This window comes from Pezoporus flaviventris, unplaced genomic scaffold (assembly GCF_033815535.1).
Source record: "Pezoporus flaviventris isolate CSIRO_AGI_PZ_B2104156 unplaced genomic scaffold, CSIRO_AGI_Pfla_v1 ptg000025l, whole genome shotgun sequence".
Lineage (NCBI taxonomy): Eukaryota > Metazoa > Chordata > Aves > Psittaciformes > Psittacidae > Pezoporus > Pezoporus flaviventris.
In genome coordinates, this window is record NW_026892573.1 from 3,986,653 (window position 1) to 4,007,958 (window position 21,306).

Sequence of the window (21,306 nt, forward strand, 5' to 3'; positions counted from 1 at the left end):
CTGCCCATGGCCAGGAAGTTGGAATGATCTTAAGGTCCTTTCCAACATAAACCATTCTATGATTCTATGATGCTTAAAGGCCATGTAGTGTTAGGCAGTTGACTTAGAAATTAAGCATGGAAGCATGACTGTCTCCCAAAATACTCTGCAGAAACATACCTCTCATGAGATTATTCTATTAATTGTTTTCTAAATTCAAAAGAACATGCTCTTGTAACAGCAACAAAACGCTGGAGCAGATAACATGGAGCTTTCCCTTGCTGTAGCTGGGGACAATACAAAAGATGAAAGAGATGGCAAAAAAATTCTTAAGAAAAATTCTTAAGAAGCAAGAAGGGAAATTTTTTTGAAGGCCTCAAGCAGACCCACTGTGTATAATGCAAACATGAAGACAACAGAAAACACTGCCTCTGCTGCGGGACAGAACTGACAATATCAATCTGAAGGAGAAGTTGTGTAGTTTTCCTCTCTAAAAGGATTTGTATCAGGCCTAATACCCCAAGAAAGATGCACTTCCCTCCACCAAAGCAGAGCACTTACAAGTGTACACATCGCAGTGTGATGTTGTAACTCCCAATTCCTAGGATCATAGAATCACAGAATAGTTAGTGTTGGAAAGTACCACAAAGACACTGCTTCACTTCAGCCAAACTGAGGGAGGAGCATTTTTTGGAAGCACAGCCAAGAATCCAGTCTATCTAGCCAAATTTATTATCATTCATACATTTATTTCTGTACATTTTCTTACCTTACATTCTGAACCGAGGGATTTAACGGTTCATCTGGAACATTACTGGTTGCAGGTGCCTGTTCTTCTGTGATGGGCTGCAATGGCTGCATTACTTGAACTGTCCGAAAAAGCTGAGTGTGTTGCACTGGCTGTGGAGACTGTGTTGTCCTCGAAACTTCTGAAGTGGAGCTGGATGTCTGCTGCTGTGCAATTTCTACTTGCTCCTTCAGCTTCACAGGCTTTGAATTCCCTGTTTTTACCACGGTGGTTGATCCTCCCTTTGTTCCTGCATTTGCAGATGCTCTAGATCTGCTCGACTGGTTTCTGCTGGCCACAGCAGTTGGGAGCAGAGTTGAATCTGATGATTCAGTGCTAGGACTAGCATCTTCATCATCTATATAGATGAGATCTTTTGGCATTTCTTTAAATTGATATACTAGGCGCTGACCTTCCACTTTAGCCAGTATTCCTCTTTGGTAATAGTATCTGTTTAAAGCATACACGCATCAAAGTTATACAGTGTTTTTTGCCAAACCCCAAACAGCAACAGAATAGGCAGCAAACCCCCCCAGAAAATAAGACCAGCAGTAACAACTAAACAATATTTTAAGTGCCTAGTTTCTTCATTACGAAGGAATGGCCAATTTAATTGTGCTTTTTTTTTTTCTCAAACAATATTTTTACTGGTATTTCTTGTCGCCTTTTAATTTCAACCTCAGATAACTGAGGAGAAAGAGAAGAATTACGTGACTTGGCACCTCTGCTATCAACTCCTACTCTTTAAAAGTTGCATGAAACTTGCAATTCTCCTCTTGACTCATATAGTTCTTTCAGTTACCTGAATTCAAGCTTATTCACCAGTCAGCACAGGCAGACATTTCAGCTACAGCAAAGCAAAGGGAATAGGACAGGAGAGCTCTACCTGAGTTTTATTTACAAATTAACATGACAATTTTAAGTTGTACACACTGAGGTGAAGAGAGTACTAACTCTTCTGTCCTTACAAATTAGATGCGGCATTTAATGCATGCAAACACTAAGGCACCAGAAGCAGTCATTACTGAAAATGCACGTACCTGAGAGCTCTACCCATTGTTTCATAATTCATGTCAGGTTTGTTTTTATGTTTTCCCCACAACCTGGACACAGCCTTGGAATCAACCAGTTTGAAAATGCCCTTCTCTCTTTGAGTCCATTTGATATATTTAGGACATGTAGCTTTGTCCTGAAGCAGTGCTAGTAAAAACTCCCAGAGATAAATTGTATTTCCTAAAATGAAAGTATTTCAGGACAAGGAATTAAAAAAAAAAAAAAAAAGAAACATTAGTTGACTATATTTTATTATGTATCACATATTACATTATTATGTAAATAATCTAAAAAAAAAAAAAGGAAGCTGATATATTTCTAAATAGGCTGTCATACATCATCAAGATACCATCAAGACTAGGAAACAGTGATAAAAGGGCATGGGAAGGGATTCTTTTTATTATAATCTGGGTGCCCTAACACACTATCAATGGTCTAACCTACAGAGTCAGGTACCAAGTCAGCCTACAGTCAGTCTTGTTCCAATCACCAATGTCAGACAGTATTAGTCACCTACATGTACAGTTCCCTCCTGCTTAATCCAGAAGCAGCCACTACTGCTTTACCTTAAATGGGAATGTGTTCAGGTCCATCCTCTGAAAATGCTGGAAATTAAGCCCTTGCTTAATTGAAGCAACTTTGTTCACTGAGGTGTTATAATCTTTAAAAGGCTAAAGGAAATCCTTACTTTTAACTATTAGATTTATATGGGGCAATCATATGGGGATTCCAATTGGCCTGGGAGATTCTAATTGGACATAAGAGAACAATCAGCCATTGGAATCATCTCTCCAGGGAAGTGGTGGATTTCTCAACACTGGGCACTGCTAAGGTTTGGCTGGACAAGGTGCTGGCACATCTAGTCTAGGTCATGCTTTGCCTAGAAAGGTTGGACCAGATCATCCCTGAGGTCCCTTCCAAACTGTCACTCTATGATTCCATGACCAGTGGCATATGTTGAGGTTGGCAAACCTCCAAGAATAAGTTTCAAACCCAGATTATTTTCTTTTCTAAACCAGTGAGCACCTGCACTTGCTGGTAGCAAACATTCAAATTTCACTTTACAAACAAGCAGGCACAAACATTTATATATGGAAATGCATCACATCTGCTCGGTGTTTACCACGTATAAAGAAACAGTATTAAAATCACAGATTATGAATACTTAAAATGAGTACAAAATTTGCATATTCTTTTTTTTTCCCAAAAGCACATTTAAGGATTCTAAACTCATACAACTAATGAGACCCATTTTCCTGCTTTTGTAAATGCTTTTGCTGTTTGATGTTCTTTTGAATACTTGAAGCTGCACATAAGCTTCTTAGTGAAATGCTGTTAGTCTGAGAAAGGAAGAAGAAACTTCTTGTATAAAAGTATCATCTCCTACAAGGAGCTGTGCAAAAACACAGCAAGGACAGTGTGTGGAGATTTCTGAAGGTTCACAAGAAGGACGCCAGTGCATCAGAGGGTACAAATTTCCTCTCTGTCAGCTTCAATTTAACCCAGTAGTTTTTTCAACTGTAATAACCACCAGTCTCAACTCTTTTCAATCAGAGGGGTCTTACACATTAAACTACCCATACTCCTGCACCATAATCTGTACTCTGCAAATCTTCAGCAAAGTCATCAGCATGGCAGTACAAAGAGTTAGCAACTCCTTCAGCAGGTGGGAACTTGAAAAATGAACATCCCTAGAAAAAACACACTGCCTTTGCAGCGTACATCTTCCTGCGTGCATAAAAGGGTCAGCCTGTTTGCCTTTGGATACCCCGAAGGCAAAGGTTAAGACTGTTTAGGCAAGACACAATGTCAGCCAGGAGTGAGAGCATTCCCAGCCACTTACCATCTAATCCAGGGTGCTTTTGCTGCAGTCTAGACTAAAAATGCTCAGCTACATCAAGGCAAGCTGAAAATCTGTCACTGCTTAGCCACTGAAAAACCACCGTGAAGAGGACTGTCTGTGAAAAAACACGTCTGCCTTACTCAGGCAGGATTTTTAACCCCCCCAAGTCACAGTGGTAAAAGAAATACGTAGAAAATTCACCCTTCTCCATGCCTCACATCAAATAATTCTATGGAGGGCTTGGTACTTTGGCATACATGTTCCCTTTAGGGAAACATTGTGAATACTGAAAGACAGGCAACTCTTACAGTTTTCTAGGTGCTTCCCTGCCATGGCTAGTTATATTAATATTCCTTTTATTTTAATTCTGTGTTCCTCAAAATGCAAATCAAATACTTTTGCTGTAGCTTTTCCGTAACAGGCAACAGTTTCAGGCAACATGCTTCTTTTTAATTCCTTCTGAATTAGCAATTTTGTAACAATGGACAAATGTGAAAAATGGTGCAGCCTTGCTATCATCAACAAAAACATTACACTCTTTTCTGCCTTTTAATTTTGTGGCTAGCTGCTTTAATATTCTCTATTATTTCATTTGAGCACTACTGAGAGGTTCCTCTGATACTTTTGTTTCATTTTTACTTAAAAATCTGGTTTGAATTAAAAACAACAAAACAAAACAGCAATGCGTACTCAGAATTGCATTAACCTGTTAGATATTTACTGCTTGCCAACAGGGTTTTAGTTTTTTTCTGTTACTGCAGAAAATCCCTCTGCAATAGGAAAAAAAAAAAGCCCAAACTCCTTTGTCAGTGTAGTGATTTTTCTGATTCAGGAGAGTCTGATGTCTTATGCCACCACCTTCCAAGTTTGGCTGGGCTTCTATCCTGGCATGTACTTCACACACGCAAGCACATCAGCTCTCAGGTGTGCATGCAGGCACTTGTGGTGACACAGGGGAGGCATATTTCCAGCTCCTGCCTCTCTGAGCACAGCATAACTCGGTGGGTGCCAGGATGTCAGGCTGCCATTCAGATGCCAGCCCAGGCACAAGTGTGGGTGCTGGACCTCACAGCAAAGCAACCAAGTTGTAGACAAAACTGGCAGGCAGCACCGAACAGTTCAGGCTGGAGGAAATGATTTATTGTATCAGTTATGTGGTATTTATTTTCTTTCTTCCTTTTAAACACAGGAGGAATGAAAGTATCAAACCCCCAAGTTTTCTGCCAAAGTCTTCAAGCTACGTCGTAACTTTCCTCAAAATTCAGGCCTTGGTACTTCTTGCTGCCAACTGGCAGCCTTGATTAGCTCCTCATGCAGAATTAGACACACACAGATGGAAAACATTTCCAAAGATCATCTGTCAAAATAACCACAGCCCAAGAAACACTAATACAATGAAAAGCATGTCCCAAGACTTCACTCAGAATGCAGCAGCCTCTGCAGGGGTTGAAGAGTTTCCGAGAATCCTGACAAATAAATTGACAACTACATTAGTCTGCCTAGGAACCGGGTACTGCATTAGGAAACCCCGTGCCCTCATTATTTACTTGCCTTAAGATGAGATTTTAAACACCCCTGTGCATGAGACCTGGTTTTACACCCCAAGAGTATGGTTCCTCAGAAACAATGTTCTTTTAAAAACTTCAGGGACGGCTCTTCAACTTACCCTTTCCATCTCTGTTTCTCTTTTTCACACATATGTTTGGAGTTGTAGTAGGAGACTCAGGACGAGGTGGTCTCGACTTCTTCCCTGAAATAAACCACTAGTAAGTCAACTGAAGCTTAAAAACAAAAAAGGGAAATAAAAAAGAACAAGAACCTAAAAAGGGAAGAGATCTGTTTTCCCAATTCAAAGAGGATTCCATTTCTAGTAAGTTAAGAGCTCCATTCTATGCTGAACATCAGTTTCTACAGCAGGATTGGGCCCTGTATGCTCAGTGTACTTCTGGTAAAGATTATGCTCACTTCTCCGAAGTCCATGTCCCTTGGAAATTTCTGTGGCTTTTTAAGTACTCCTAAGAATACTTAAAACCGATGAGTTAGGAAGAATAAGCTGTTAACCGTGAGCAAGAGTTTAAACAGGAAAAACTAGATAAAATACAGAGCACACTCTTGTTCACTCATTAACAACATGGAATTTTGGGATAAAACAAGATTGCTTGTTTCATAGCTTGTAGGTGTCCACTGATAGCAGCAACCCACATTGTCATGTGAAGAAAACATTTTTCACTTCTTTTGAGAAATGGGTAGAAGACACCTTTCTCAACAGTGGCTACAGGTAAAGTCAGTTGTTTGTTAAAACCAGCAGAACCAGTAACAGGCTCTGAAAAATGCCAGTTTTTAAAATCATAAGCACAGTGCCTGTCTCTGGTGAGGAAGACTGATAGAAAGAAGTTAGTTACAACTGATGACAAGAATGAAGAGTATGCATTTAAAAATGTTGAGGAATCAACTACCTAAACATAACTGGAGAAAAAATGTAAGTCATGCCGAAACATTTTTTCAATATAAAACCTTGAACCTATTCCTCCATTAGTTCTCATTCCCTGCAATGGCAGCTTTTACAGGTAATGTACCTAATCAGGAACTTTGAGAGCTTTCTTATGATATAAAAATTTATCAGGTTTTGCAGGTTTTTGTACATTGATAAAACCTAAATTATTCACGTACTATCTTTGCTCTTTTGAGAGGCACAATAGACTAAGCAGACACAGGACTCAGATAAACATATTTCTAATCTAAATAGCATATGGTCAGAATTAAAGATCTAAAGAAAAAACATTTTTCTTTTTCTCTACTTATTGTGTTTTCAAAGAGTTGATGTTCTGAGGCAAGACCAATAGGCCTGTGCAATTCTGTGCACTATGATGTTCCATTTTGGTTTTAGTTTTAGAGACTATCTTAGTAAGGAAATGATCCTGCTGCAGAGAGGCTTTTTTACTATCTCTGAAGAAAATGCTCAGTGCCAGCCTGCACTGTCTGCTAATCTGACAGAATTCATGACTGAAGACGGGACACAAAGTCCAACGACTGTCTTGGACAGTAATGTCTTCCTTGATTTCAATGAAGATGGGAGGGAGCAAATCCTACCACACTATTCTTTCATATATCACCATATGAAAGGATAAGAAACTAGTACATTTTTAGCAGCTTTGTTCCACTCACCAGTACTGATTGTGGAAATATCTGGTTTCTCTACAATGTCTAGAGGAAGTCACTCTTGTATAGATCAGCTTCTACTGAACAATTAGTCCCTCAGGGTAACTTTGGTTAAGCAGTTTTCTCCCCTCAGACAGGTGTCACTGGAAGACGGACGCTCATCATGTTTCCCCTCTTGCACGGGTGTAAATGTATGCCATTAAGGATTGGAGAGTGTTATTTTGATGTCATTAATTACCTTGTGTCTAAATAAGATCAGATCTTAAAAGAAGTGGATAAGGGCTCAACTAGCTCATGAATAAGTACTGATCACATATACTTTATGCATTTCTGATTAGGGATAACCTAGGCTACTAACATGAATATTACTCCAGCAATTCCAGGCTTTCTCATTTCAGCCTACATTACTTCAGGACATCCCATTTGGACAATTCTCTACCAGAAACCCATAGAAAATCAGAAATCAGCAAAGAGCGTGAAACTCATTTACAGAAAGGTATTGATGTTACTGCTCCTTATCTGAGCTAGAGGTACTTAAGATGATGGCTTTAAATTGGAGCTATAATCTCCAGCTGCTGACCCCATCAAAACCACAGTGAACAGAGACACACAAGATACAGTTTCCTTTGTTTAAAAGAAGATACTTTCTGAAAGCACATTAAGCATTAGCACACTTCCTCCTTTGGTTGGGCAGAGCATGACTTTGTTACCTTTCAAACTACATCACTAAATTCCTTTTTAGAAGAGACTTTTACAAAGAGGAAGGGTAAGTACACATGCAACAGTCAAGCCTGAAGGTGGGACTACTGCAATTTTTATATAGCCAAATGAATTTATAATTGGTATTTCCACTTTCCTATTTCCATGGGTGCAAAAACACGTCAAGTTAGAAATTCATGCTACAACTTAATGTGATATGTAGACAGTGAGATGCTCACCCTGATTAAGTATTTTATACCACACCAGAAAAAGTTCAATGCCTTTTCTTGAACTGTTTTCAGTGGGGTTTGTTAACAAAAACAAAGAAAAAAAATATTTAAACCCCTAATGAACAGTGTATACCTAAATATAATGTCTACATAACTTTTGTGACCACCTACTGCCAGGTGCCTTCCATAGCAAAAATGGGACTAAAGGTATTAGCACAGCAAATTTCCAGGCTTCTTCTTCTGGCATCGCTCTGTTTATCCTCTCTTTCTGCCCTGTAGTTCAGCAGCTCAGTGCTCAGACATTCAGGAGTGCAAACATCACTCTGAACATGGGTTTGGAGTGGCACAGATGGGTGGATACAGCTCTCCTGCTGCAGCAGTAAGGCCACAAGGAAAGGAAGTGAAATCAGCCTGTCACTTCTAGAGAACATTTTCTTGGAGGAGCTCTACTTGGCAACGCCATTCTGGCTCACTTAGCTGGCAACACTCTGCACAGTGCAACCTTGTAAGTTTAGCTGATGGGTTATATTATGCTAGAAGTCTATAAAATCATGAGTGGTATGGATAGGGCTAAATGACTGGGGTCTTTCGCTGTGCCACAAAACTGATGGAAGGAAGGGAAAGAGACTGCACTTATGAAAATAAGAAGAAAATAAACAACCAACCAAAAGAACCTCACCCACACACTGCACGTCATCCTAAAAAGCACTACAAAAACCAATAACATTTTGCAGCAACTGTTGGCACACCAGCATCTTACAAATCCCCGGACATTCTGAAGTAACACTTCAACATCACTCAGACCGTACCATCTACCTCATGAAGTCTCAACTTTGGTGACTAGTTGTTACTGAAACACTAAGCTGATGCATCTCTTCTAGTATATTTTCTATCTGATGTAACTGCCAAAAAGAAACACACACATTTGCTGTGAAGCAACCAGTTTTCTAACCTACAGCTAGGGAGGAGGAAGGAGTGGGAGAAAGCAGAAGCACAACACAAAAGAGGGTATGAAAGCATCAAGCCAAAGAGGTTAAATATGTGGCAGACAGCAGCTGCTTGTTTAGTGGGGGACTTGGCAGTCCTGGGGTTAAGGTTGAATTTGATGATCTTAAACGTCTTTTCCAACCTAGCTGATTCTGTGATTAAAAAGAATAAGAAAAACCCAAAAGGACAGTTTAAAACCCTATTACAGTGGTTATCTCACAGTACCGCAAACAGCACAGCAGCTTCCCCAGCAGCACTCTCGGGGCAGCTGCTGGTAAAGGTCTCCTCTACAGCAGTTTCAGTTCAGCTTTCTTAGGGGAATGGGAGATTTACCAACCCACACCCATCCTGCCAGACCTTGTGACACACACTGGGCTCTGGGGCTTCCCCAAGATTTCCACAGGCCAATGTGCTCCCTCTTACAGAGTAGAGACTCCCAATATTTAGAAGCAGCAGCAAAAGCAGCAGTAAAAATGCACTCTCATTCAGTGGGAGTATGGCTTGATAGCAGGAGCCCTGTTCTGGAATGCTTTCATTTCACAGGGGAACCTGTCAAGGTCCTCGTGCTCTGATTCAGTCCCAGTATTAGCTCCAGAAACATAACTCTCTTGATTTCTTCTTTTATTAAAAATCTGTTGTAACAGCACCTCACATCTGCTGGCCCTGCATGCCCTGTCTACCCGCAGACATCAGTTTCAGGACCTCAGGTGTGATCCATGCTGGAGCAGGACAGGAAAACGGGAGCAGAAGGTCTGACTAACACCACTTCATTACCCTTTGGCACAGTACCGGCTCCAATGGAGCATCACTCAGTGGATGCTGTGTAAATGTTATCTACCATAAACAGGACTAATGCTGTTAGTATGCAGCTACTTTAAAAACACCTAAAATGAAATTGTTCATATTTAACAAAAGCTAAAAAACCTCTCATTCACATCCCATATTCTTACCTGAAGCTAAATAAGAGCTAATTAAAGTAGCTTTCACAGTAACAAAAGTTCTATAGCTTGTACTGCCATTCTGCTCTGAAGAAGAAACTACAAACAGGAACAAGCAGAGATTCATGTTTCCTGTGGGACAGGCCATCTTTGCTACCTCTCCAGCACCATTAGTATCTAAGCGCTAGCATCTGTGCTCACACTACCCAGTAAGAACACATCTCCTCTGTATTGCTAGCTGAGAAATTTCTTGCTCAGTCATCTTGACACCCAGAATGGTTCCAGACACCCCCAGGGGAGGCAAGCATGCCACGCACTGCTCTCCTACTCCATACCGCTGTTCTCCAGTAGCATCTTACCTTTTTTCTTCTTTGGTTGTTCAAGTTCTGGAGTCTCTGGTGATTCAGCATAAGCGTCTGGGGCTTGGTGAACTGCCACCACGTCAGGGATCCCATCAAACGTGACTGACACGTGTGTAATAGGAGACACGATATCATCATCTTCAGTTGCGTCAAACATAGTTGCTTAAGAGAAAGGGACAGCAGGGATATTTTCACAGAGCCACAAGGACTTTTAAAGGCTGTTTGTGCTTGTTTTTTGTTTTTTTGTTTGTTTGTTTTTTTTTTTCATCTTTCCTTACTTGTTCAACTCTGGCTAAGCAATTAAATCATTGTCTACAACACTGGACTTCTGTTATCCAAACTATGTACACAAGGCTACTTGGAAACAAAATGATCTTAGCAATTCCATGTAATCATGGTGCACTGAATCCATCTTTCTTTCACAACTAAGCAAGGCAAATAGAGATTAGATTTGCTTTCATAAAAACTTACTTATTCTTTTGTCATCCAACATAGGACCAGGGGAATCCATATTGAGAAGTGCTTCAGCAGCCTCGATTGTTTCCATTGTCTCATCTCCATTATGACAAGATGCTTCAACTAAAAGCAAGAGAGAAAAATTAACTCTTAACAAGCTACAAACTGGACTTAAAGCGGAACATGTATTTATTCCTATTTCATTTCTAGGGAAAAATAAGTGGCAAACATGATCTTCAACTAGCTGAGCAGTAACAGGTTAGCTGGGGAGAAAATGCACACTGCAAGAATTACCTTATTTAATACACTATACTTTTTAGATTGTGTGAATTAAAAAATAAAACCAAAACCAACACAAACCCTTTGTTTCTGCCTCATCCCCTTTCCTGATCAAGCACATGCAGTAAAACACAACACACATGAACCCTAGGAAACATCACTACTACAAACAATACTTCACACAGTATCTTTTTAAAAAAAACCAACATTGCTGATTTCTTCTTATGGTGGTCCAAAGGAAGTGAATTCCGTAATTAAGAGATGCTCACCAAAAGTATCCTGTCATTTAGCCTGGAGGACAGATCAGAAAATAATCCACAATTTTTATTAGAGAGAATATGATCTGAATGTGTAACTGAATCCTAAACCATTCAAATCCATGGGGATTACAGATAAGGCTAACAGTGCAGGCTCCAGAATCACACTGGAAAGCAGACGTAAACCATGAAAAGCAATACGGAGGGCTGGCAAACCGTTCAAAAAAGTCTGACTACTGGACAATCCCTCATCAATTTTATGATGGTGTCCTTTAGACAAATCCAAAGCTCCTGCGCACCAATTTATAATTAAGGTCATCTGAAGCTACACACCAAAAACAACCAATAAAATATCACTTTGCAAAATAACAGCTGTCCAAGAAGATAACACTGGTTTGAGAGGAGGAGTACCAAACCAGAACACTTTTTTCAATATAAATATAGCATGACAAGTAAGTTAGATACTAGTTCTGGTACCATAAACCTTTGGGAGTGTTCAACACATTCTTTTAGAAGTTAATCTTTGTTGGATAGCAATGCAGGGGCCAGGCTTCCTTATCCTCTGACACCAATTGAAGCCACACTGGGGAATTCACTTGCATTTATCAAGTGGCACAGTGGGTTGCATTGGTGTTCCCCTCCATAAGGCACATCAGTTACTTTCTCAGCCTGCTCATGAGTCAGCTTCATGCCCTCTCTCCCTGCTTAGCTTTGAGGAATTTGGGGTGTGGCACTCACAAAAAACAAAAAGAAGAAAAAAAAAAGAAGAAAAGAAAAAAGAAAGGAGACAGACTGACAGAGCAAGAAAAAATGCACCATAAAACACAACACACAACAACCCTGGAACACTTCTTCTTCATATAAAAGCAAGAGGTTTATCTCTGCACTTAAAAAAAAACCCAAAACATCTGCTAAACAAACAAACAAGTAAAAAAACAACCAAGCAAAAACAAACAGTTTCACCCCAAGCGTTTACAACTCCAGCAATCCTATCAGTAGGAGAGGGCAAAGATGAATGCAGACTGTCACACATCAGTCCTACCTCCTCCACCCAGCTGTGAGTTACGGGCAGCACACAGAGCTCAGGAGAAGGCTCATCCTTACCTTCTGGATTTTTCCTCAACATTAGTCCTACCATGCCCCAAGAATCAGAGGCTCAGGCTAAGAGAATAAAGTAGACAAGCATTGGGAACCCATGACCCACACAACAACTTGCCCTGTTGTCTACAGGACCTCCTCCACTCCCCGTCCTGCATAGACATTCAGATAGTTAAGGATCTGCAACTGCTGGCTGACATCTCCAAGCAGGCTTAATAAATGAGAGACACAGAGTTGGAGAGGACAGCATGAAGGGAAAAGGGGAGGTGGTGAGTACGGACTCAGGGCCTGGCTTGGGAAGCCATAGAGTGAGACAGGGCAGCAAACTGCTCACACTTTTGTCATGCAGGCTCAGAGCTCCGCCACAGACCCCTCAGCCCCAAGAACCAAACAGCATCCTTAGGGAGTGCCTGGCCAGCTGAGGAGGAGACTGAACCACGCGCAGCTCAGGCAGACTGCAGGCATGCTCATGCTTGGCTTAGAAGCACTGACCTGGTCACTTCTGGTTCCACTTTATCTGGATGAGAACCTTCCATATCATCTACCAGCATAACAAAGACCACAATAAGGATGTTACCCTAAATACAGGCACACAGCACTGCCAAAGCAGCTGTCATTAGTTCTGGCATGCTTTGAATGGTCAGGAAGGTAACCCACCCTGATGCAGCTCAGCCAAAGCCATGGAATGGGGCTAATTTACACTGCCACATACAACTTAAAAACCAGCAGTGGTACTCCCTGGTCCTCAGTGCTGCAGGCAGGGAAGAGACAGCAGCAACTATTTGCTCCTTCCCCAGTAAGAACTGCGTGAGAAGCAAACCTGCCTGCTTGCTTTCAGGTGCTGAAGTGATGGAGCTGTGTTAATTCTTCACTCTGAATATTGTCAGGCGAGGGAGAGGTCACCAGCTTTACATCACCGTTACACTGTGTAGCTAGAAGTTGACCATCCATTTCCAAGACTAATAAAAGGAACTTATAATAGTCATACAAATAATGTAAGCATAGGATTAATATAATTTGATGCTCACAAAAAACATAAGGAGCACCAAAGGTCTTGTCTATCCACAGAATGGCAAAAATGAGGTTTGTAACCACATTAATGCTCTTCCTAACACCCTCCAAGCCTCTTCTTAGCAGATGATTTCACAAGGTGTTTTGAAACAAATTAGTATTTCCCTGTCGGCGAAAAAACAAGGGCTGTGGTTCTTCCTCCCATCTCTCTTCCCGGTTCATGATTCAAATCCCCAACACTTAACACAAGCCAGGCTTCATGCTTTTTTGATCACACAGAGAGTCAATTTAGTTTTACAAAATGGCTGAAAACAAGTTTGGGGGGTATTGCTGAGTTAGCAAGTTGAATTACAAGAACTCAAGAGCTAACACAAACAAGGTGTGGGGCACCACACAGAGGAGGTGAGGCACCACCTCTCTGCCCTACTAACAGCAAGGTGCTAATTCACACTACTCAACTTCAGATAGTGCTTGGAGATAACCAACTCAGCAACCAAAGGCAAGTCGGTGTCTGCTATTTTAGCTTTTCCCTTAATGTTGCAGAAAGGTATTCCAACCACTGGCAGTTATGATACAGACACAAATTTAAGAAGAATTGGGATGAAATGGCTTATTTGTTACACTTTGGCAATGTCAGAGCTGAAAGAATGGGGGAGGTGACTTCTGAGAAGCATCAGGTTTCTAACGTTATATTAAATAGGTGGAAACTTTTTTTTTTTTAAAAAAAAAGGAAGAAAGAAGAGGAAAGAAGGAAATGGGGGAAATGAGAAAGGAAAAAGATGGGGGAAGAAAAACAGGGGGTGAACTATTAAGAAAAAGGGAGGAAGGAAAGGGGGGGGGGGGAAGGGAAAACCATACCCAAAAGTAATTTCACTTTTTTTTTTTCCCCAGGGTACTTTACAAGTTCTTGTTTATCTGAACCAGCCACAAGTGTAACCCTCGGTATCTGCACGTCAGTTACAGCCCAGTTACTGTGAATCCGGGTTCGCTATGAATCAGCAGCGCTTGCCATTGGCGTGAGGCTTGCCCAAACACAGCTTTCTGCTCTCCTCACCCGGTTCAGAAACTATGGCTCATGCTGGAAGTTCCCCACCTCAGCACCAAGTCCTGCCTACAGCCTTTCTGAAAGCTCCACACTGCTTCTGGTGATCCCATCCTGCTCCTGCTGCCTCCCTGGTGGGGAAGTGGCTCCGGAGAGTGGACAATGCAGGCACCTCCCTGTGCAGGCCAAGATAAGGGCTGTGCTAGTCATAGCTGTGTTTAAATTCACTGCTGGTTTCATTATAGACAAAACCAGGGGCCTCACAGTCTCAAAGTAACATCAGAAGAAATCTAGAGGTGCTACAAGTAGAGAGTGATCCATTAAACACGGACAGAGCTCCCTTTTGCAGAACAGCTGGCTGTTAAATTTAAGCAATTGCTTTTCAGTATCATCTCTCAGCTGACTGCTAGCGAACACTGGAAAACCAAGTTTAAGAGCCCATATATTTCAGGAGACTTACACATGACCCTTCATTTTCTTTTTAAAATGAGGCTTTACAGTTTGCAAAGAAAATCATTTCACTGGGGAGCTGTATGAAAAAGCTCTCACTGTTTTTAACCAGATGCTACGTGCAGCAGTGAATAATTTCTTTACACAGTAACTGAAACCATACCCATTGTTGGGGTTTGTTTGTTTTACAGCTGGCACCTTGTCAACTCAAAATCCTTATGGATTAACACTATGAAGTTCAGTTTCAACCAAACTATTCCTTTGGACTTCCTTGTAACATCATAAATGATCACCAAAGATGATGAGTTTGTGCAGGCGTGCAGTACCCAACATCTCTTTGCCTTCATTCTCATACCCAAGTAGCTTGGTGCATGCCATGAATGCTAGAGCATCACAAAATGTACAAGCCAAATGCTGCTGAACTTCAAAATGATGTAAAGTAACTCCTGAACTGGTTACTAAGACCATTACTGATCCATGAAAATGCACATTTCCATGCTCACTATTCACACTAAGCACAAATATTCTGTCCCTCCTATCTCACCCCCCGAACTGTCTCAGTGCAGCCACTTCCCTCATCCTACATCCAAACACCACTAAGGTACATAAAGAGCAGAAGACAAGTTGGCCCAGAATTTAGTTTGCACAAACCATTATTCCCTGTATTTTTCAGAGAACGAGTAGCAATTCAATATTCCTCTTAAAAAGGAAGAAAAACATTTTCAATATTCCTTTTCAAGATAAAACTTCATTCAAAGCCAAATGCTCCACTTTATCTTGTTAATCATCCCTTATTACATGATAGTTATTCATTAAAATCCTGTAATATGGGTTCAAACTGGCATCGTAGTTTTTCCAGGGAAGAGTGCTTTTGAAGAGAAGAGAAAAAAAATACAGGCTGAGTGGTAATGTAACTAAAAAGCTGATTTTTAGCAGGGTTTCATGTGAAGCAGATGCTGTTCTTTCTGTAGGTTATAATTTATACTACAGGTAAGTAATCACTGATGTGCAATAGCCGTGGGATTGAAGGGAGCTACGTCCTAGACCTGGCAAAACCTACCAGTGTCCATCTTTCTGCATATAGATCCCTAAAAACTAACTGGTTCAGTTTCAGGAGACCTACTGCTATTTTCTGTTATTTTAGGAGAAAAGAGAAGCTTAACGTATGACAGAGTCATGAAGCAGTACTGAGAAACTGGTTAAGTTTTACAAATCCTGTATATTAAGCAGCCGTTTCTTGGTAATGTTTAGTCATAAATCATGGTGGTTTCAGTTTCGTTTTTCTGTGAACTTCAGCCTTACGAATATTTTAATGTGGAATTAGTAATGGCTTTTTAGGTCTGATCCTCTCTTAAAGGCGTAACATGGAAGTGACTGAAAAGAATGGTCCAAACTTCAAGAGCAAAACAACACATTTCACTGTTGAGGCCAAACACCCCATGAAAAGAAAACAAGAGGGGACCTTCAAAGAAGGGAGGGGAAAAGAAACAAAGCAGCTGGAATATAGAGTAGGTGGGAAATTTCAGTTATGATTAGCCCCATTTCAGAGGCAGCCTATGGCAAGCTGCGCTCTCTTCCATGGTAGCCCTGCAGCTCAAGCAGGCAGCTGCGGCCACAGCCGATACTTGCATGCAGCAGGCAGAGAGCTCCTTCCTCAGTGTCCTCACCTCCTGTGGGGTGCCTTCACACCCTTGGGGCCTGAAATTCTGCCCCCCCTTGAGTCAGGCTAGACAGCTGCCTGCCTTGCATCCTGAACAGGAGCTTTCCGCAATGGTGCTGGTCCCTGCCTGGCCTGGTTTCATCCACTTCTCTGTCCAGGGACACCTACAGCATGTGCACTAGCTAGCAGGATGGAGAGCATGAAAAGCAGAATTACAGAACATCTATTTCCTTCACAACAACAACCTCTGCAAAGTGGCTGGTTTCCTAAGGACTTTGACTTTAAAGAAAACCAGAGTGCTTGGACTACAATGGATGATGGGAACAATACCATGTTTGTCTGCTTCTAAAGTATCCCAGAAACCCTTGGACACCATTGGTTACAAGGATTACGTATTTTCAGTCTCTGGCAGCAATTTGCAAATCCTTCTCATGTGACCAGCACCAAAAAAAATGTTAACAAGAGCATTCAGAAAAGTGGAGTTTCACAATTACTCATGCAAGTAAAAATTCACACACAATGTACTACAGTGAATATGGATTCATAAAAACAATCCGCTGTGAAAAACTCAGTGTGAGGAAATGCCAGTTGCAGTGTGAATAATTAATGTGAATAGCAAGGGAATAGTTGGCAAGAGGTCTCAACTTGAAATAATGTTTAAGTACGTACAACCTTCTTGAATAATCAGCTGATGTGTACGGACACAGTCTGTTCACAGTTAATTCACTACTAAGAAAAAAAAGGAGCCATTTTCATCAGATAAACCCATTTACTGAGACCAGCTCACATCAGTTTACTCTGTGAACTGCTCCTCATGTCAAGTTTTGTGGAATTTTTGTTTTGCTTTTGGTGGAAAAAGATCATATCAGACTGTGACTTTGGAAATCATGTCAAAAGCATGACTGAAACCAGCAAGCTGTCTCCAGCCCTGGAGACAGTCCAGGTGTGAGGCCTAATGGCTGCAAGAAGATGCAGAAACAGGTCTCTCTGTGAAGTATCTACCCCTCCTTCCAGGCTTGTTCTGCAAAACTGCTTCAAACACAGCGAGGGGTTTCTTACAACATGTGGCATCTCTGAGCTTTTGAGAACTGGGGCTACCTTTTTTAACAGAATTCATAGAATATCTGTAGCTTAGGCATGAGTCATTATTAAAGATCCAAAATGCATACTGTGTTGTTCGTACTTACACCAGCAAGTCATGCTAACATGCACATTTTATGGCTAATTGTATGCCCTTGTGAAGCTAAAAGCAGCACAGCTACTCAAACTGCATATTCCTGCTTTTTGGTATGTACATTTACATAATAACCACGAAGTAAGAGCAAACAAACCATGTAAGGGCAAAGAAAAATCTTGTTGGTACTCTGAGCAGGACTCTGTCTTAATATCTGTTGATGGATGGAGCTCTTCACCATTATCAACTGTGCAGCTGGGATTGCAAGCCACCTGCTAACAGTATTAATGGCATTTTCTCTGTCTTGTACAGAATTAACAGCATTTAATACTTCTATAAGTTTGTTTCCTATTGGATTTTGTCATTAAGCCTTTTTTCCACATTAGCTACAACCATCTTGGTGCAAAAATGTGGCACAGAAGTACTTTTATTGCTAACCTGTGAGGGTGATATCATCATCTTCTATGATCTGCTCTTCTGCAACATCCAGAGAGTTCTCAGTGATCATGTCACTAGGTTCATCCACACAGGTTAACCCAGAGTAGTTATGTAGGAGCTCTGCACTAGGAACATGCTCCACGATGACAGCAGGGAAAATAGATGGATCACCAAGCTAGGGGTGGAAAAAAGAATATTAAAATAACAGTAGTTAGACTACATCCAATCTTAACCTTAATCTAAACTTACTGTTACTTCAACAGACCTGTTTGACATTGCTCAAATATTAGACTGCCAGGAGAAAGTACCAAAGAAGAAGATGATTTTTAGCACATAAACTCCAGTAGCAGCAGTGTCCCACTATGGGCCAGAGGCTGAGCATCACTCTAATATCTAATATACTGGCTTTACTCGGGTAGGAAACACCAGACCCCCAGGACATTATTTCAAAGCACAAAAGCTGATGATACAGAAGAGTGACAATGCACAGTAAATGCTCAGTGTTGTTGGCAATAATAGTGGGCACACAACTTGCCACAAGCACGTTCATCTTTTGTTCTCCCCAACAAGCTGGGGGCAAGGGAGTCCTGCAGCTGTCAGGACTGGACGAAGCTCTCACAGGCACCAAGTTTCCCATGAGACACTAGTTGAAAATCACTTGGGGATGCTTGCTACAAGAGCAAGGAATGTTACAAGGAGTGCTTCATATACATACTGTAATACTTTCCCTCTTTAATTCTTACAGTTTTAGTCACTTGACATTACTCCCCCTCACTGCTTCCCTTCCTAAATCTGCTTTCAGACATCATCCTTCTGCCTCAATACTTATTTTGCATCACACACAGGAGAAAAGAGGCAGCTGGGAAAACAGAAATCAAGCTGACCAGTAATATATTAGTAAGAGACAAACTGTCTGAAAAGACAGCCATTCAAGAGGAAGAGGTTTTCAGAAAATACCATTTACTACAGACACAGTATTTTCCAAAGTGAGTCTCTTTGAATGCTTTTTACAGGAAGAAAGTTACAATTGATGATTGCAGAGCAGGCCCAAAGAAAGTCTAGTGTAACTCTAAGCTTCTCTCTCTTTAAAAACAAATCCAAAAGTTGCTAAAACATGTTTCTGATAAAACCGGTATACCTACATTTGGTCTCACCCTCCACAGAAAAGCACAGATACGCATGGGCCAAGGTTACTTATTTAACCACACGAGAAAAAACAACCACTATGTGATTATGAGCTTGCTTAGGGATTGCTCGTGTCTTAGTCTTGCCACTACACACATAGCCACTAAGAGAACATGGTATCAGAGCTATTGGCTCAACACAGACATGGGCAATGGCAGTAAGCCTCCCCTAGGGAAGAGCCTGGAACTTAAGTACTAAAAGTAGAAAGTGCGATTAGAAGTTTCAAAAGGCAGTAATTACCACTTTACATTGCTCTGTGTTTTGTAAAACATGTCTCAGCAACAACTGTGGTAAAGGGCAATCAGGAAAAAAAAGGAAGAATTAAGAAACAGAAATAGGGTTTGTATGGGCTTCTCTCACGGACAGTTTGCTAAGCAAAAAAACTCCAACAAAACCAAAAAACCCAGCAAATAACCCGTCTACTCTACCAAACACAAGCTTCAAACCAGAATAACATGGCAGGAGATCAATAAACATGAACAAAGGGCAGACGAGTTAAAGCCCTGTTGTGCAATCACATTGCCAGATGATGGGTGTATGCTGTGTCAAGCAATGAGTCAGCTTCCACCCCACACCTTTGTGGCCAACTCTGTCCAAAGCTGCATCATGCTGGGGCTGAAAAAACAGACATCACTGGTGGCCACAAGGTCCCTGCTGTTCCTCAGAAAGAATCATGTTCACATGTGCATGCATCCTGTTTGTTTACTGACCCCCAACATTCCTGTTCCTATTTGTTTCCAGGCAAAAATAAACAGATTTGATAACATAAAAGCCACATCAATAAAAAAAATAAAGCACTGTAAAGAAGAAGAAAAATCTAATACTGTATGCATTAAAAGGTTTTATTTTGAACAGTATGTTCCATACACTAGAAGGAACATGGTCCGTTACAACCTCATCATTGAGACCCAATTCATGCTCTAAAATAGTTTAGATACCTCAATTTCAGTAATATACCGCAGTATGTAACTATTAGGATGTAGCTTACATATATTGTACATCCATATATGTAACTACATTAAAAATAATAAAAAAAGGTTTATATACAACACTCAGGCTCTCGTCATCAGCAAGCAAGTACAGCACATGCTTTTCAAGCACCTGTTCAGTATTCTACTGAGCATGTTGAAACCATCAGTTTTAGGTAGGGAAGATACAAATAAGACTTTTGTCTTTTCATCCTGCTCTAGTGTGTAGATGCTAAGGGTGAAGTTCATCTTGCCTAACTTCAGGCAGCTGCAGTGCTTACACTTGAGCAAGGAACCCCAGGCTCCTCCTCCAGAGCCAACAGAGAAATGCGTATTTCTAGGGCACTATTTCTCTCCCCAGTTTGAGGCTCCTGTGCTACAACATGAATCATGCCCTAAAAACACCTATTCCTCTCTGTTGACTACAAAAGGGTGGGTGGAGGTGTTGGGGTGTCTGTTTCTGCTGTAGGCGTCTGTCTCCTCTACACTCAGCAACAAATGCCCAGCTTCCTGCCCAATGTGCCTGAGGTGAAGTGCTCCTTCCTCCCTGCTTTCACAGCTGCACCAGCTTGAGAGCTGCTGCATCTGCAGCAACGGATCAAGCTGCCCGTGCTTAGGATGACCCTCACGTTAGCTTCTTCTGGATAAAAAAGTTACCTTAGCTCAGCTCTGTCCTTCGCTAATGACTGACACTCACGTCACTGACTTGGACCCAGAGAGGCAAAACCTGCTCCAGGACTGCTGTTATTCTTTAGTGGGGACAAGTCATAAAAAAAAAAACAACCTGTTTCAGAATAATAAGTGAAACAGATAAAACCAAACAACTGTCACATGCTTTCAGCTTAGCTTCTCAAAGCCCTATTTATATTACACCCTACTTATCGCTCTGCTGTGAAACCTAATTACAAAAGCCCAAGCATCCATGTGTCACTGAAGTACACCTCACCACTGACCAAAATGTTTCCTGTGGTACTGAACAGTGCTGCTGTCACACACTTCAGCAGCAGTTGATTTGATCCATGTGATCAGATGTGATCTGCTCTGCAAGGTTAAACTGTATTTTGACCATGTCTAGAAGCAACCATCATTCACACACTCCGACACAGCCACTGCGTCTGTCTACAGACAGAGAATCGCCATGGCAGGGCAGTACCTTGTGGCTTGAACTTGGCCCTGGGCCGTCCAATGAGTCTCCTGACACACTGAGCTTCCAAAAGACAAGAGATGAACAGAAAAGCATTCACTTGTGGT

General features: G+C 41.3%; 1 protein-coding gene across 1 annotated transcript in view; it reads right to left on the reverse strand.

The window, feature by feature from the left end:
• Nucleotides 1-21,306, reverse strand: part of ELF1 (E74 like ETS transcription factor 1) — a 65,655-nt gene that overhangs the window by 11,559 nt on the left and 32,790 nt on the right. Inside the window, exons 3-8 of the mRNA XM_061457278.1 lie at nt 17,903-18,077; nt 10,509-10,616; nt 10,035-10,199; nt 5,329-5,412; nt 1,807-1,999; nt 749-1,216 (exon numbers count right to left, since the gene is read on the reverse strand). Of these exons, the coding sequence (XP_061313262.1) occupies nt 749-1,216; nt 1,807-1,999; nt 5,329-5,412; nt 10,035-10,199; nt 10,509-10,616; nt 17,903-18,077 (1,193 nt within the window). The remainder of the gene's footprint in view (nt 1-748; nt 1,217-1,806; nt 2,000-5,328; nt 5,413-10,034; nt 10,200-10,508; nt 10,617-17,902; nt 18,078-21,306) is intronic.